The sequence below is a fragment of the Macaca thibetana genome, chromosome 1, assembly GCF_024542745.1.
Source record: "Macaca thibetana thibetana isolate TM-01 chromosome 1, ASM2454274v1, whole genome shotgun sequence".
In the NCBI taxonomy this organism is placed as follows: domain Eukaryota; kingdom Metazoa; phylum Chordata; class Mammalia; order Primates; family Cercopithecidae; genus Macaca; species Macaca thibetana.
The window spans coordinates 47,228,190-47,245,009 of NC_065578.1; the positions used below are offsets into that span (position 1 = coordinate 47,228,190).

The window sequence follows — 16,820 nt, forward strand, 5'->3', positions numbered from 1 at the left end:
CATTTAGCTCCCACTTATAAGTGAAAACATGTGATGTTTGATTTTCTGTTCCTGTGTTAGTTTGCTAAGGATAATGGCCTCCAGCTCCATCTATGTTCCTGCAAAGGAAAGGATCTCATTCTTTTTTATAGCTGCATAGCATTCCATGGTGTATATGGATCACATTTTTTATCCAGTCTATCACTGATGGGCATTTAGGTTTATTCTGTGTCTTTGCTATTATGAATAGTTCTCTATGAACATATGTGTGCATGTATCTTTATGATGAAACAATTTATATTCCTCTGGTTATATACCCAGTAATGGAATTGCTAGGTTATAGCTCTGTTTTTAGATTTTTGAGGAATCACCACACTGTTTTCCACAATGATTGAACTATACAATAGTGTATAAGTGTTCCCCTTTCTTCACAACCTCACCAGCATCTTATCTTTTGACTTTTTGATAATAGCCATTTTGACTGATGTGAGATGGTATCTCATTGTGGATTCAATTTGCATGTCTCTAATCAGTGACATTGAGCTTTTTTTCCTATGCTTGTTGGCTGCATGTATGTGCAGCTCTTCTGGTATCAGACAAAATAGATCATAAGGCAAAAAACTTTAGTAGAGATAAAGAGAAGCATTTCGTAATAATACATAATGATAAATGCATATATGTAGCACAATGTATCAAATTCACAATACATATAGGTATATGCAAAAATCTTTTGCCTCTCATTCCTATTTTACTATCCTTGTGTGTATCAAGGACACACACTAAGGTCAAATTGTATGTCCTTCTGTCTGAGATCCTATCCTTGTTACCTCTATAATTCTTATTCTTCTTTCACAAAACTTTGTTAAGTTTTTCCAAGTTTTATTGAGTCCATGGTTTGGTTTTTGCATTCTGGTCCCTTTTGCTGAGCACTCTGTAGCCTGACTTTCTGTCTGCCTCTATCTGTGACCCTACAAAGCTCTCAGCCTCCTGTTACTATGACCTAAGTAATAGTATGAACATATTCCTAGTAGACTTTTTGGAGAGGAAGGATGGTCTGGTAGGCAGTCGTCTGCTTCCAGAAATAATGCATAATGGTCATTGCCATGTATTTTGGAAATTAAGCTCAGCCTGTCTGAGCTTGCATAGTTTACTTTGTTTGTGTCAACATTGCTGCCTCACCCAGGGATTGGTTCCCCTTATCAACTTCCAGTTTTATTGCATATGACCTAGCCAAATTCAGTTCAAATTTTGTGTAAGTCACAAATATCCTTTTCAGGAAAGATTGCTGCAAGTCAGTATAAAAGATAAATATTAATTCTATTCTCAATATTGGATGTATTAAATGGGATTCCAGGCAGGGCCAGCAGGAATGTGAACTGAAATAATAAAGCAGTATATCTAAAAATGGAATGAAAGTGCAAGGAAAGGTAGATGCTAATGTCAATCATTCATTTTACTTTCCCTCCAGTTACCAGAATTTAATCCAGATATGGCCTGAGTTCTTTCCTAGGTTCTCTGTACTCTCTTCAGTCTAAGCTCTTAACCAGTCCAAGCTCCTACCTCTTAAATGGAATCCCATTTTCTCTGGACTGGGTTACTGCTTGGTTCAAAATGGTCCTCCATACTTCTTATCTTTGTCATCACACCACTTCAACACCTAAACGAAGTTTCTGCAATGCTCATTAAAATTACTCACAATCCCATCCCATATGCTATTTCAGTTAGAAAAAGGCTTACTGAAGAAAATACACAATTTTACACATATTATACCTGCCCACTGTTGAGAAAAATGTTAACTCCTGTTCTTCTAGTTTATTGGTTGTCTGCCTATCATTGGCATCTACTAAGAAGGAAATGTGTTGGACAGTGGGTGAGAAGAAATGTGTCTTTTATTCTTCGCTCTCTTTTCTTCTTGAATATTCAGGAAATGTTTCCTTTTCTGACTCTCAGAGAAATAAGAACTCAGCTGAGATAATGGAGTGGGCATAGGAGTAACAAGAATAAAAATTCAGTTTCTCCAGCTTGCTTTAGAATCAGCTGTTTTGACATATATTTAACATTTCATAATATATAATTGCAAGTGGAAGAACTTGCAGTTTAAAGAAATCTTTTGAAAAGTAAATGGTATAATCCCTCTATGTTTACATATTCTACAGTATTATGTTTGATGCTATAAATACTATGATTTTCTGGCTGATTAGTGAGCAGAATCAAGGTTCTTAACTTTCTCTTGTACCAGAAAATGCAAGTAGGATGTCAAAGTCCTATTTCTGTTCATTCATATTTACATTTAACAGACTCAACGTTGATCTTTTGCTGAGTAGTCTGGTAGTCTGGCTTCACTAACATGAGACCAGTTCCATCTAATACATAGAATATTGAGAACATAATTAATATTTATCTTTTATACTGACTTGCTGCAATCACACAGCCAGCAAATAGCATGCAAGATTATAATTTAGAGCAGTCTGATTCAATCCATTACGTCACTACTTTCTCAGGGTGTGTGTGGGTTGTCACATGGACCATGAAGATATCAGATTTGGAGCCCTTCCTCTTCTTCTTCTTCTTCTTCTTCTTCTTTTTTTTGGAGCCCTTCTAATAGGGGATTTTGGAAGTCAGTAAGATACGAATCTAGGATCTGGTAGAATGAAACAAACTGTGTGGGCAGTTAGTCTTATTTAGCAGGCTGTCTGGGTCCAGGACATAGGAGGTCAGAATCAGCTAAAATAGCCCCTCAGAGCAGATTGGGCAGATAGGCTTTGTTATTGTTGTTTTGTTTTTGTTTTGTTATGTATGAGCCTTGATAAACCTATTGTCAGAAATATTTTCAGAAAGGGCTTTGAGTGTGCTTTATTGCGGCGCTATAGGAAAGACTATTTGGAACCAAGTTGCATTGGGTCAAGGCAGGGAGTAGTGTGGAGGGGTCATTCTCAGGAATTTAGGAGAAGAGTGCATGGCAGAAGCAGTGGCCACACATGAGATACCAGAAAGATACAAAGATAACAAGCAGACCAAATTCCAGCAGGAGGACAGCCTCCATAAACTGGTTCTGACTTGGGACAATTGGACTGGGTAAGCCTCAAAAATGTAAAATAGTGAAGTGGAGTGTCACGTGCACTTGGATATCTCATAAATATCTCCAATTAGATAGTGGAAATATTAAAGGTGTGGGTGGAGAATTGAGAAAAGTCTGAGTTAGCTGGTAGATTTAACTGAAGCAATATGGGAAAAAAATCTACTCTTTCTCAGGTCTACTTCAGAGCTTAGGGCTTTCTGACCACAAGTGAGGGACCGATATTGATGAGTTGCTGCTAAGGTGATTAGTCCCTTTCTGCTTCTAAAAGAACTGCTCCAAGAAATTAGAATGGTGCCCTACAATATTTCATTTCAATAATGAGAAAGACTCAGTCTACTAATCTGCTCAGGACTCCAATAGTACAGGACTTCACTAGATTAGCTTTGGTCCTCCCTTTAGGAAATGTCCTTTTTACCATGCTTCTTATCTTTCTCATCATAGGGCACTCCAAAATGCAAATTCCTGTAGTCTCTCATTTCATGGATCCTTTTATGCTTTTAGTCTTTCATTTATTTTTTTCTACCCATTCTATCTGTTGACCCAGGACATTCATCCGATTTCAGTTTACTCTACCCAATATTTCTGCCTTATTTATATAATTATCTACTTTCTTCCTTCCTGTGATAGTTAATTTTACTTTCCAATTTGGCTAGGCTATGATATCCAGTTGTTGATCAAATAGCAGTTTAGATGTTGTTGTGAAGACATTTTTTAGATGTGATTAACATTTAAATTCATAGACTTTGACTAAAGCAGATTACCTTCAATAATCTAAGTAAGCCTCATACAATGAGTTGAAGGCCTTCAGGAAAAAAACAAAAAACAAAAAACTGAAGTCTTCTGAGGAAGAAGAAATTCTGTGTCCAGACCCCCCTTGGACTCAAGGCTACATCAGCAACCCTTCCCTAGGTTTCCAGATTGCTGGCCTGCCCTGCAGATTTTGGATTTGCCATACTCCGCAATCATGTGAGGCAGTCTTTTCAAACAAGTCTCTCTCTCCATATATATATCTTATTGGTTTTCCTTCTCTGGAGAACCTTTCCTAACACATTCCCTTAAAGAAAACTTGACTCTGCCCCATGAAAACCACCTACTTTGTATGTGTCACTAATTGTTACTGCTTTTCCTCTCCCACCCTAGACCAAAGAGCCAGGGGGCAGTGTCAGCATTTTGAAGCTCCCTTTTATTTCCTTGGAAGACATGTTATTTTCTTATCAGGTAAGATAAGAAAATATCTTTGTTACTGAGGTTATCCAACCAAAACAGTACACACTACTTTTATGCTTCTTGATTTAACAAAAGCAACCAACTTTCCTATCCCTTCCACAAATTCTTTCCAGATAATGTCTGGCTTTAGCCTATACATCTGGGACAGTGATATCTATCTTGAAGGGTAATTGTCAGAATTAGAGCCAATGTATGTAAAATATTTAGTACCGTGAGACCATTAGCAGGCCCTCAATACATAGGAGTCAGCAATTATTATATTTGTATTCAGTATAGGTTCTTATATAATCACACGAGGCTTTGGTGACCAAAGGAAAAGCAATCCAACACCCCAGTTTCAAGATTGTTTGACCCTCACTCCAAAACCCTTCATCTGAACTCCTCTTTGGCCACTCATTACCATGGCAATGTCCTATAACACAGTAGTTTAAGAAGAGCACATGCTCCTTAAAGCTCTCCACCCACTCACCACAAACACATTTTATACATTTCAGTTAGAAAAATGGCTTATTGAAGAAAAACATTGCTTGCCTATTTTTATTTTTGTTCCAACTGTTTTTGAGGAATTTGTCATGAAATCTTTTCCAAATGGTACTTCGTAAGTTTTCTTCTAGGATTTTTACAGTTTTAGGTCTTATATTTAAGGCTTTAATCCACCTTGAGTTGATTTTCATATATGATATTTCATATATGGTGAAAGAGAAGGGTCAATTTTCAGTTTTCTGCATATGACTATCTGGTTATCCTAGCACCATTTAATGAATAGGGAATCCTTTTCCCATTGCTTGTTTTTGTCAACATTGTCAAAGATCAGACTATTATGAGAAAGTCTCCAAAAGCAAGTGCAACAAAAACAAAAATACACAAGTGAGACCTAATTCAACTAAATAACTGCTGCACAGCCAAAGAAACTATCAACAGAGTAAACAGACAAACTACAGAATGGGAGAAAATGTTTGCAAGCCATGTATCCAATAAAGGTGCAATATCCAGAATCTATAAGGAACTTAAACAAGTCAATAAGCAAAAACCAAACAACCCCATTAAAAAATGGGCAAAGGAGATGGACAGGTACTTATCAAAAGAAGATATACACACAGCCAACAAACATATGAAAAAATGCTCAACATCGCTAATCATTAGAGAAATGAAAATCAAAACCACAATGAGATAACATCTCCCACCAGTCAGAATATGATTATTAAAAAGTAAAAAAATGGACCAGGTGTGGTGGCTCATACCTGTAATCCCAACACTTTGGGAGGCCAAGCTGGGTGGGTCACTTGAGGTCAGAAGTTCGAGACCAGCCTGGCCAACATAGTGGAATCCCTCTCTACTAAAAATACAAAAATTAACTGGGCATGGTAGTGGGCACCTGTAGTCCCAGCTACTCAGGACACTGAGGCAGGAGAATCACTAGAACCTGGGAGGCAGAGGTTGCAGTGAGCCAAGATCTCACCACTGTACTCCAGCCTGGGTGACAGAGCAAGACTCCATCTCAAACACAAAAACTCAAAACAAATAAGTAAATGGATAGCAGGTACTGGAAGCCAGTTTCTCTCAGAAAGAGGGAAGTTACAGACACACAAGTATAGAAGGCTAAAGTAAACTACATCACGTTGGAGCAGTGTTAGAAAAAACAGTAAAAAAATAACAGATGCTGATGAGGTTGCAGAGAAAAGGGAATAATTATACACTACTGATGGGAATGTAAATTAATTCAGCCACTGTGAAAGCAGTTTGGAGATTTGTCAAAGAACTTCAAATGTAGCTACCATTCAACCCAGCAATCCCAGTACTGGGTATATACCCAAAGGAATATAAATAATTCTATAATAAAGATACATGCATATATTTATCTCAGCGCTATTCACACTAGCAAAGACACAGAATCAACCTAGATGCCCATCAGTGGTAGACTAGATAAAGGTAATGTAGTACATATACACCATGGAATGCTACACAGTCATAAAAAAGAATGAAATCATGTCCTTTGCAGCAACATAGATGCAGTTGGAGGCCAGTGTTCTAAGCGAATTAATGTATGAACAGAAAACCAAATATGGCATGTTCTCACTTATAATGGGTGGCTAAACATTGGATACTCATGGACATAAGGATGGCAACAAAAGACACTGGGGACTACTGAAGTGGAGAGGAAGGAAGGAAGGCAAGGGTTGAAAAGTTATTGAATACTTTGCTCACTACCTGGGTAACAGGATAATTCATATTCTGAACCTTAGCATTACCCAATATATCCATGTGACAAACTTTTTTTCAGCATATTAATAAAGGTCCCAGCCAGAGCTATTAGGCAAGAAAAAGAAATGAAAGACACCTAAATTGGAAAGAATGAAGCAAAATTATCTGTTTGTAGGTGACCTAATCATATATGTAAAAACCCTAATGACTAGTAAAAAACTTTTAGAATTAATACATTTATTTAAGTTGCAGGATTCAGATTTGACATACAAAACACACTTGTGCTTCTATACATAGACAAAAATTGACACATAAAAGTAATTATGAAATAAAAGCCCATTTGAAATAACATCAAAAGGAATAAAATACTTAGGAATAAAAGTGACTCAGGAGGTAAAATACTTACACATTAAAAAGTATAAAGCATTGATATGAAAAATTAAAGAAGATCTGAGTAACCAAAGCAATATTTAGCAAGATAAAAGCTGACATCACACTCCCTGATTTAAAAATATATTACAAAGATATAATAATTAAAACAGTATGGTACCACCATAAAAACAGAACCTATAGACCAGTGGAACAGAATAGAGACCCCAGAAGTAAATTTTACACATTTACTGTCAACTGATGTTTGATAATGATGCCAATAAAAACAATGGGAAATGGAGAGACTCTTCAAAAAATGATGTTGGAAAAACTATTCCTGCATGTGGCAAAAGTAAATTGGACCTTTATCTCTCATCATGTACAAAGATGAACTAAAAATGGATTGAAGACTTAAATGTAAGAACTGAAACCATAATACTCCTAGAAAATAACATAGGCAAAAAGCCTTTTGACTTTGGTCTGGGCAATGATTTTTAGATATGACACCAAACACAAAGCCAACAAAAGCAAAGATAAGTAAGGCTACATCAAATTAAGAAGCTTCTGTGCAGCCAAGGAAATATTCAAGTGAAAAGTCAATATATGGAATGGAAGAAAATATTGGCAAGTCCTATTTCTAATGAGGGATTCATATTCAAAATATATGAGGAACTCATTCAACTCAAGAGCAGAATGCCAAAAAACTCAATTAAAAAATGAGTAAAGAGCCTGAATATACATTTTTCAAAAGAAGACATGCAAGTGGCTAAGAGGCATATGAAAAAGTTCTCAACACCACTAATCATCAGGGAAATGCAAATCAAAGCCACAATAGCATATTATCTTACACATGTTCTAATGGCTATCATAAAAAAGAAATAACAAATGTTGGAGAGAATGTAAAGAAAATGCTTGTATACTGTTGGTGGGAATGTACCTTGGTACAGCTGTTATGGAACAGTAAGGAGGTTCCTCAAGAAATTAACAATACAGTTGCCTTATGATCCAGCAATTACACTTCTGACTATATCCAAAGGCAATAATATCAGTATGTTGAAGAGATATTTGCACCCCCATGTTCAATGCATCAGTATTCACAGTGGTGAAGATATGGAAAAAAATCTAAATGTCCAGCAATGAATGAATGGAAAAAGCAAATATGATGTATATATACAATGAAGTATTATTCAGCCTTAAAACAGAAAAAAATCCTGCCATTTGTGGCAACATGGATGAAACTGGAGGACATTATGCTAAGTGAAATAAGCCAGTCAGAGAAAGACAAATACTGCATAATCACATTTATATGTGTAGTTTCAAATATTCAAGCTTGATATATCAAACTGAATTTTGTAAGGTGATCTTTGAGAGGGGATTTCCTTCACTTAGAAGTTTGACTGATACTTTGGTGTTCATGCTGCTGTTTATTGCTGCAGTGACTTACCTTGTCTTGTCTTGATGCTGCTGATATGAATCACCCACTGTGAGTGAGCTGGTTGCTACTTCAGCTTTATCTTGCTCTCTCAGAGGCCGAGGGTAGATTAGTGTTTGCCAGGGGCTGGAAAAAGGAGGAAACAGGTTGATGTTGAACAAAGGTCACAAATTTTCAGTGGTGCAAGATGAGTAAGATTTAGAGCAATGTAACTATAGTTAGCAATACTGTATTGTATACTTGAAATTTGCTGAGAGGGTAGTGCTTATTTGTTTTTATTCACCCAAAAGAAAAAGATAACTATGTGAGGGGATTGATTGAGGTGATTTACATGTTAATTAGCTTGATTGTGGTGATTATTCCATAGTATATATGTATATCAGAATGTCAAGTTGTATGCCTTAAATACACACAGGTTTTGTGTCAATTATACCACAATGAAACTGTAGAAAGAACCAAATTGAATTCTGTAAGGTTATCTTTGAGAGGAGATTTCCTTCACTTAGGAGTTTCACTGATATTTTGATGTTCATGCTACTAGTTTATTGCTGCAGTGACTTGCCTTGGCTTGACTTATACTGATGTGAATCACTCACTGTGAGAGAGCTGGTTGTTACTTCAGTTCTGTCCTGCTCTTTTCTCACCTCATAGCAGCATTGGTTACCAAGGTGGTGTTTCTGAGAAATTGGAGGGAGCAAGGACATGCTAAAAATCTGGATTGATTAAGTCATATTTGGACGATTAGTCAAATACTTCTCTTCCAATTGGGCAGTATCAGTCCCAGGTTCTATTCCGTAATTTTAAAAAATTTTATTTTCCTTTTTATTGGCTCCTCTTTTGTGTCAAGAAGGGAAGTTTGCTACTAGCTTCTTCCCAACTTCTTTGGGAAAGTTCATTAAGACAGACATCTTGAGTCTCATAATTAGTTTACAGGCAGATAGATCCTGGGAAAGGCAGATAAAGAAAATAAGTTTGCTTTCTCTTTTGTCAGCTTGGTTGTAGCTACTAACAGAAATGGAACTTAGGGAAAGTATGTCCACATTCAAGATAAGAGCAAAGGATACTAATTTATCTTTAAGACAATAAGATAATGATTCGTCCTGATTTTTCCTTATGGTCAGCATCATTTAAACTGATCTTCCTCAGATTTATAGTGCTGTCTTCTTCAGAGGCTGTCAATGGACTGCAGGGTGATGATGTGGAGGCAGGTTATTACAGAAAAGACACATTCGTACTCTACTAGGGGACATCTGTCTATATTATAAGGAGTATGTTTCTTAGAATAGCAAAATTTCTGGTCAGCTCTGATTACCAGTGTTTCAGCTATACATTTTTATTTTTACTTAGTCCCCCAAGAAGAGATTATGTGGAGGATGCTTGTAATTCCTCCTCAACAAGAGGGAAAATAGGCATAGCTGCTACAGTCCTCTTTTCCGTAAGCTGTAAATAGTAGTTACACTTAATACCTCCTGCTCCAGATTCTCTTTTCCCTCAGCCATTCCTATGTTGGGATTGTTTTTTATCTGGTGGGAAGACTCAAATCTGAATTCCTAAAGCGTCTGAGTCTTTAGTGACCCTGCCTTCATTGCATTCCTGTGGTCTTTAATTAATTACTACTGAACTTGAAGTAATTAGATGTTTCTCAGAGAACTCCTTGGTTTTTAGGCATAATTCTTTCTTCCTTGATGGTGTTTATTTCTCCTTGATAGCTAGAATCAATTCCTTTTTATTGACCGGTTGATTCAGTGGCACTGGGAGCCTAACTTGTCCAGGTGGCAGTCTCAACTTCCATGTCACCAGGACAGTGTTGCCTACTTACGTGAAGTCACTCGTTTCTTGGGAAGCCTTTTAGACTGACAGACCTCAGACTCATGGGAGTGAGAAACAAGAGTATATAATAAATAGATTGTTGAATATGATAGTAAAAGAAACCACTCCCACTTTTATCTCTCTAGTCTTGAAATTATGCATTTTGGTCACAAAACTAAAAAGCACCACATATAATCATTGATTCAAATAAAGGACTGCATTTTATGGGGTTTTTTCAGCCTTGCAGATGTTGCTTTTCAAGTAGCAACATGTTTTTAGTAGGATAAAACTTTACATAGCTGCTGCTATATAAAGAAATATATATATATATATAGTAATATTGGTCAATTCCCTAAGTAGGAGTTCTTCACTGTACTTTTTTTGTGGTAAAATTGATCAGAAACCACTTTGCACAGAACAGCATAATGACAATACAAATGTTGTCATATGTCTGTGCTTGATGATGCTGGCAGAAGCACTGCAGCCAAGGAAGGCATATTCGTATATAGGATAATTGTCCAATCCAGTGGAAAAAAAAGCTCTTGTCTCCCTATGGTGGAAGAGGTCCAGTATAATCAATCAGTAGAGAATGCGTGCCAATCTGGGACTTAATGCATCATCACTGTCATTGACATTTGGGCAATGAGTGGTTTCAGCAGGCAGAGAAGCTGTGGGAAGAGAAAATCCATTTTGTTGACCTCATGCATAACCTCCAGCTCATTACCATGGCTGTTTTGTACGTGAGTCCATTAAACAAGCACCGGAGTTACTCAAAAAGTGGCTGACACTCACAGGATGGGGCACGTTGTCCATTCGACCATAGAAAGCGTCTTCTCCAAAAGGCAACTTTGTATAATGATGTAAATAATTCATGACTGTGTCATACTTTGTGCTCATTCTGAAAGTTATATTAACACATTTCCCAGATTTCCTTTCACTAACCTTTCAACTTGATTTATGCTAAGATTCTGACCAGCTGACAAACCCATCAGCTCATGTTAATGGGCCTAGTGTGTATTTTTATGGTCACTTAGTGTCTTATTATCAGGCATCTCTTTTTATTTGTAGAAACGTATTCGGTACAAGTACAATTTTGTTACATGCATAGATTTCATAGCAGTGAAGTCAGGGGTTTTAAGGTATCACCCTAATAATGTACATCATAATCATTAAGTGATTTCTCATCATCCACTCATTCCAACCCCCTCACCCTTCTGAGTCTCCATTGTGTATCATTCCATACCTGATACCCATTGGTATACATTATTTATTAATAGCTCCCACTTGTAAGTGAGAATATGTGATATTTGTCTTTCTGTGTCTGACTCGTTTCACTAAAGCCTTCAGTGTCATCCATGTCGCTACCAAAAATGTGATTTCATTCTTTTTTATGGTTGAATAGTGTTCCATTGTGTATATATGCCACATTTTATTTCTCCAATCAGCTGTTGATGGACACTTAGGTTTATTCCATACCTTAGTTATTGTGAATAGAGCAGTAATAAACATATGAGTGCAGGTATCTTCTTGATATATAGATTTCTTTTCCTTTGGGTAGATACCCAATAGTGGGATTGCTGGATGAAATAGCAGTTCTATCTTCAGTTCTTTGAGAAATCTCCATAGTGTTTTCCATAGAGGTTTTAGTAATTTACATTCCCACCAACAGTATATGAGTTCCCTCATCCCTGCGTTCTTGCCAAAATCTGTTATTTTTAAGTTTATTTTTATTTTTTTGAGACAGAGTCTCACTTTGTCTTCCAGGCTGAAGTGCAGTTGGGGTGATCTTGTCTCACTGTAACTTTTGCCTCCCGGGTCAAGCGATTCTCCTCCCTCAGCTTCCCGAGTAGCTGGGACTACAGGTACGTGCTACCATGCCTGGCTAATTTTTGTATTTTTTAGTACAGATGGGGTTTTTCCATGTTGGGCAGGCTCGTCTCAAACTCCTGACATCAGGTGATACACCTGCCTCAGCCTCCCAAAGTGCGTAATAATAGCTATTCTGACTGGGTCAAGATGATATAACATTGTGATTTTAATTTGCATTTCCCTGATGATTACTGATGCTGAATATTATTTCATATACCTGTGTGTCTTCTTTTGAAAAATATCTATTCATATCCTTTGGTCACTTATTAATGATATCATTCATTGTTTTAGTTGTTGTTCAGTTGTTTGAGTTCCTTATATATTCTGGATATTAGACCTTTGTCACATGAATAGTTTGCAAATATTTTAACCCATCCTGCAGATTGTGTCTTTACTTTGTTGATTATTTCCTTTGCTGGGCAGAAGAATTTTAGTTTAATATGGTCACATTTGTCTGTTTTTGTTTTTGTTGTATTTGCTTTTGAGGACTTGGTCATAAATTCTTTGCTTAGGCCAATGTCCTGTAGAGTTTTTTCTAGGTATTATTCTAGGATTTTTATTGTTTTACCTTTTATGTTTAGGTCTTTAATCCATTTTGAGTTAATTTGTGTTACTGTTGAGAGATAGGGGTCCAGTTTCATTCTTCTGCAAATGGCTATCTAATTTTCCAAGTACCTTTTATTCAACAATGTGTCCTTTCCCCAGCGTGTGTTCTCATCAAATCTGTCAAAGATCAATTGGCTGTAAATATGTAGCTCTTTTTTTGTGTTCTCTATTCTGTTCCATTGACTTATGTGTCTATTTTTATGCCAATACCATGTGTTTTTAGTTCCTAGAGACTTTTAATATAATTTGAAGCCTGGAAAAGGGGTCCCTCCAGCTTTGTTGTTTTTGCTTAGAATTGCTTTGGCTACTTGGGCATTTTTGGGGGGCTCCATATGAATTTTAGATTTTTTGTTTATTTATTTATTTTTATTATACTTTAAGTTCTGGGATACAAGTGTAGAACATGCAGGTTTGTTACATAGGTATACACTTGCAATAGTGCTTTGCTGCACCCATCAACTTGTCATCTACATTAGGTATTTCTCCTAATACTGTCACTCCCCTAGCCCCCCACCGTCCCCAACAGGCCCCAGTGTGTGATGTTCCCTCCCTGTGTCCATGTGTTCTCACTGTTCAACTCCACTTATGAGTGAGAACATGTGGTATTTTGTTTTCTGTTCTTGTGTTAGTTTGCTGAGAATGAAGTTTTCCAGCTTCATCCATGTCCCTGCAAAGGACATGAACTCATCCTTTTTTATGGCTGCATGGTATTCTGTGTTATGTGTCACGTTTTCTTTATCCAGTCTATCACTGATCGTCATTTGGGTTGGTTCCAAGTCTTTGCTACTGTGAACAGTGCCACAATAAACATATGTGTGCATATGTCTTTAGAGTAGAATGATTTATAATCCTTTGGGTATATACCCAGTAATGGGATGGCTGGGTCAAATGGTATGTCTAGTTCTAGATCCTTGAGGAATCACCACACTGTCTTCCACAGTGGCTGAACTAATTTACACTCCCACCAGTAGTGTAAAAGCGTTCCTATTTTTCCACATCCTCTCCAGGATCTGTTGTTTCCTGACTTTTTAATGATTGCCACTTTAACTGGCATGAGATGGTATCTCACTGTGGTTTTGATTTGCATTTCTCTAATGACAAGAGATGATGAGCTTGTTTTCATATGTTTGTTGGCTGCATAAATGTCTTCTTTTGAGAAGTGTCTGTTCATATCCTTTGTCCATTTTTTGATGGGGTTATTTGTTTTTTTCTTGTAAATTTGTTTAAGTTGTTTGTAGATTCTGGATATTAGCCCTTTGTCAGATGGATAGATTGCGAAAATTTTCTCTCACTCTGTAGGTTGCCTGTTCACTCTGATGATAGTTTCTTTTGCTGTGCAGAAGCTCTTTAGTTTAATTAGATCCCATTTGTCAATTTTGGCTTGTGTTGCCATTGCTTTTGGTGTTTTAGTGATGAAGTCTTTGCCCATGACTCCTGAATGGTATTGCCTAGGTTTTCTTCTAGGGTTGTTGTGGTTTTAGGTCTTAGGTTTAAGTCTTTAATCCATCATGAGTTAGTTTTTGTATAAGGTGTAAGGAAGGGGTCCAGTTTCAGTTTTCTGCATGTGGTTAGCCAGTTTTCTGAACATCATTTATTAAACAGGGAATCCTTTCCCCATTTCTTGTTTTTGTCAGGTTTGTGAAAGATCAGATGGTTGTAGATGTGTGGTGTTATTTCTGAGGCCTCTGATCTGTTCCATTGGTCTATATATCTGTTTTGGTACCAGTACCATGCTGTTTTGCTTACTGTAGCCTTTTAGTACAGTTTGAAGTCAGGTAGCGTGATGCCTCGAACTTTGTTCTTTTTGCTTAGGATTGTCTTGGCTATGTGGGCTCTTTTCAGGTTCCATATGAAATTTAAATTAGTTTTTCCTAATTCTGTGAAGAATGTCAATGGTAGCTTATTGGGGATAATGTCAAATTTATAAATTACTTTGGGCAGTATGTCCATTTTCATGATATTGATTCTTCCTATCCATGAGCATGGAATGTTTTTCCAGTTGTTTGTGTCCTCTCTTATTTCCTTGAGCAGTGGTTTGTAGTTCTCCTTGAAGAAGTCCTTCACATTCCCTGTAAGTTGTATTCCTAGGTATTTTATTTTCTTTGTAGCAGTTGTGAATGGGAGTTCATTCATGATTTGGCTGTCTGTCTGTTAGGGGTGTATAGGAATGCTTGTGATTTTTGCACATTGATTTTGTATCCTGAGACATTGCTGAAGCTGCTTATCAGCTGAAGGAGATTTTGGACTGAGATGATAGGATTTTCTAAACATACAATCATGTCATCTGCAAACAGAGACAATTTGAGTTTCTGTCTTCCTATTTGAATATGCTTTATTTCTTTCTCTTGCCTGATTGCCCTGGTCAGAACTTCCAATACTATGTTGAATAAGAGTGGTGAAAGAAGGCATGTTTGTCTTGTGCCAGTTTTCAGAGGGAATGCTTCCAGCTTTTACCCATTGAGTTTGATATTTGTTGTGGATTTGTCATAAATAGCTCTTACTATTTTGAGATCTATTCCATCAATACCTAGTTTATTGAGAGTTTTCAGCATGAAGCGATGTTGAATTTTGTTGAAGGCCTTTTCTGCATCTATTGAGATATTCATGTGGTTTTTGTCATTGGTTCTTTTTATGTGATGGATTAGGTTTATAATTTGTGTATGTTGATCTAGCCTTGCATCGCAGGGACGAAGCCGACTTGATTGTGGTGGATAGGCTTTTTGATGTGCTGCTGGATTCAGTTTGCCAGTATTTTATTGAGGATTTTTGCATTGATGTTCATCAGGGATATTGGCCTGAAATTTCCTTTTTTTGTTGTGTCTCTTCCTGGTTTTGGTATCAGGATGATGCTGGCCTCATAAAATGAGTTAGGGAGGATTCTCTCTTATTCCATTGTTTGGAATAGTTTCAGAAGGAATGATACCAGCTCCTGTTTGTACCTCTGGTAGGTACAATTCGGCTGTGAATCTGTCTGGTCTTGGATTTTTTTGGTTGGCAGCCTATTAATTACTGCCTCAATTTCAGAACTTGCTATTGATCTTTTCAGAGATTCAACTTCTTCTTGGTTTAGACTTGGTAGGGTGTAGGAGTCCAGGAATTTATCCATTTATTTCAGATTTTCTAGTTTATTTGCATAGAGGTGTTTATAGTATTCTCTGATGGTAGTTTGTATTTCTGTGGGATCAGTGGTGATATCTCATTTATCATTTTTTTATTGCATCTATTAGATTCTTCTCGCTTTTCTTATTAGTCTGTATAGCAGTCTATCTATTTTTTTTTTTTTTAACCCAGCTCCTGGATTCATTGATTTTTTGGAGGGTTTTTTCATATCTCTATCTCTTTCAGTTCTGCTTTGATTGTACTTATTTCTTGCCTTCTGCTGGCTTTTGAATTTGTTTGCTCTTGCTTCTCTAGTTCTTTTAATTGTGATGTTAAGGGTGTTGATTTTAGATCTGTCCTGCTTTCTTTTGTGGGCATTTAGTGGTATAAATTTCCCTCTACATAGTGCTTTAAATGTGTACCAGAGATTCTGGTACAGTGTGTCTTTGTTCTTATTGGTTTCAAAGAACATCTTTATTTCTGCCTTCATTTCATTATTTGCCCAGTAGTCATTCAGCAGCAAGTTGTTCAGTTTCATATAGTTGTGCAGTTTTGAGTGAGTTTCTTAATCCTGAGTTCTAATTTGATTGCCCTATAGTCTGAGAGACAGTTTGTTGTGATTTCTGTTCTTTTACTTTTGCTGAGGAGTGCTTTACTTGCAATTATATGGTCAATTTTAGAATAAGTGTGATGTGGTGCTAAGAAGAATGTATATTCTGTTGATTTGGGGTGGAGAGTTCTATAGATGGCTATTAGGTCTGCTTGTTGCAGAGCTGAGTTCAGGTCCTGGATATCCTTGCTAACCTTCTGTCTCATTGATCTGTCTAATGTTGATAATGGGGTGTTAAAGTCTCCCATTATTATTGTGTGGGAGTCTAAGTCTCTTTATAGGTCTCTAAGGACTTGCTTTATGAATTTGTGTGTTCCTGTATTGGGTGCATATATATTTAGGATAGTTAGCTCTTCTAGTTGAATTGATTCTATGTAATGGCCTTCTTTGTCTCTTTTGATCTTTGTTGGTTTAAAGTCCGTTTTATCAGAGACTAGAATTGCAACCCCTGATTTTTTTTGCTTGCCATTTGCCTGGTAGATCTTCCTCCATCCCTTTATTTTGAGGCTATGTGTGTCTTTGCAAGTGAGATGGGTTTC

General features: G+C 36.9%; 2 protein-coding genes across 4 annotated transcripts in view; one reads left to right on the plus strand and one right to left on the minus strand.

The window, feature by feature from the left end:
- The window catches only part of LOC126961605 (putative selection and upkeep of intraepithelial T-cells protein 1 homolog), a 206,622-nt gene that overhangs the window by 103,196 nt on the left and 86,606 nt on the right, over positions 1 to 16,820 (plus strand). For 2 of the 3 annotated variants that reach the window (XM_050802162.1, XM_050802143.1), the window contains exon 2: positions 11,862 to 11,959. The gene's annotated coding sequence lies outside the window, so the exon portion shown is untranslated. Of the gene's footprint in view, positions 1 to 11,221; positions 11,960 to 16,820 lie in introns of those variants that run through there. The other variant, XM_050802145.1, reaches the window with a different exon arrangement.
- LOC126961625 (selection and upkeep of intraepithelial T-cells protein 1) overlaps positions 1 to 16,820 on the minus strand; it is a 196,394-nt gene that overhangs the window by 13,494 nt on the left and 166,080 nt on the right. Inside the window, exons 8-9 of the mRNA XM_050802173.1 lie at positions 8,851 to 8,965; positions 8,301 to 8,414 (exon numbers count right to left, since the gene is read on the minus strand). Of these exons, the coding sequence (XP_050658130.1) occupies positions 8,949 to 8,965 (17 nt within the window). The 3' untranslated portion in view covers positions 8,301 to 8,414; positions 8,851 to 8,948. The remainder of the gene's footprint in view (positions 1 to 8,300; positions 8,415 to 8,850; positions 8,966 to 16,820) is intronic.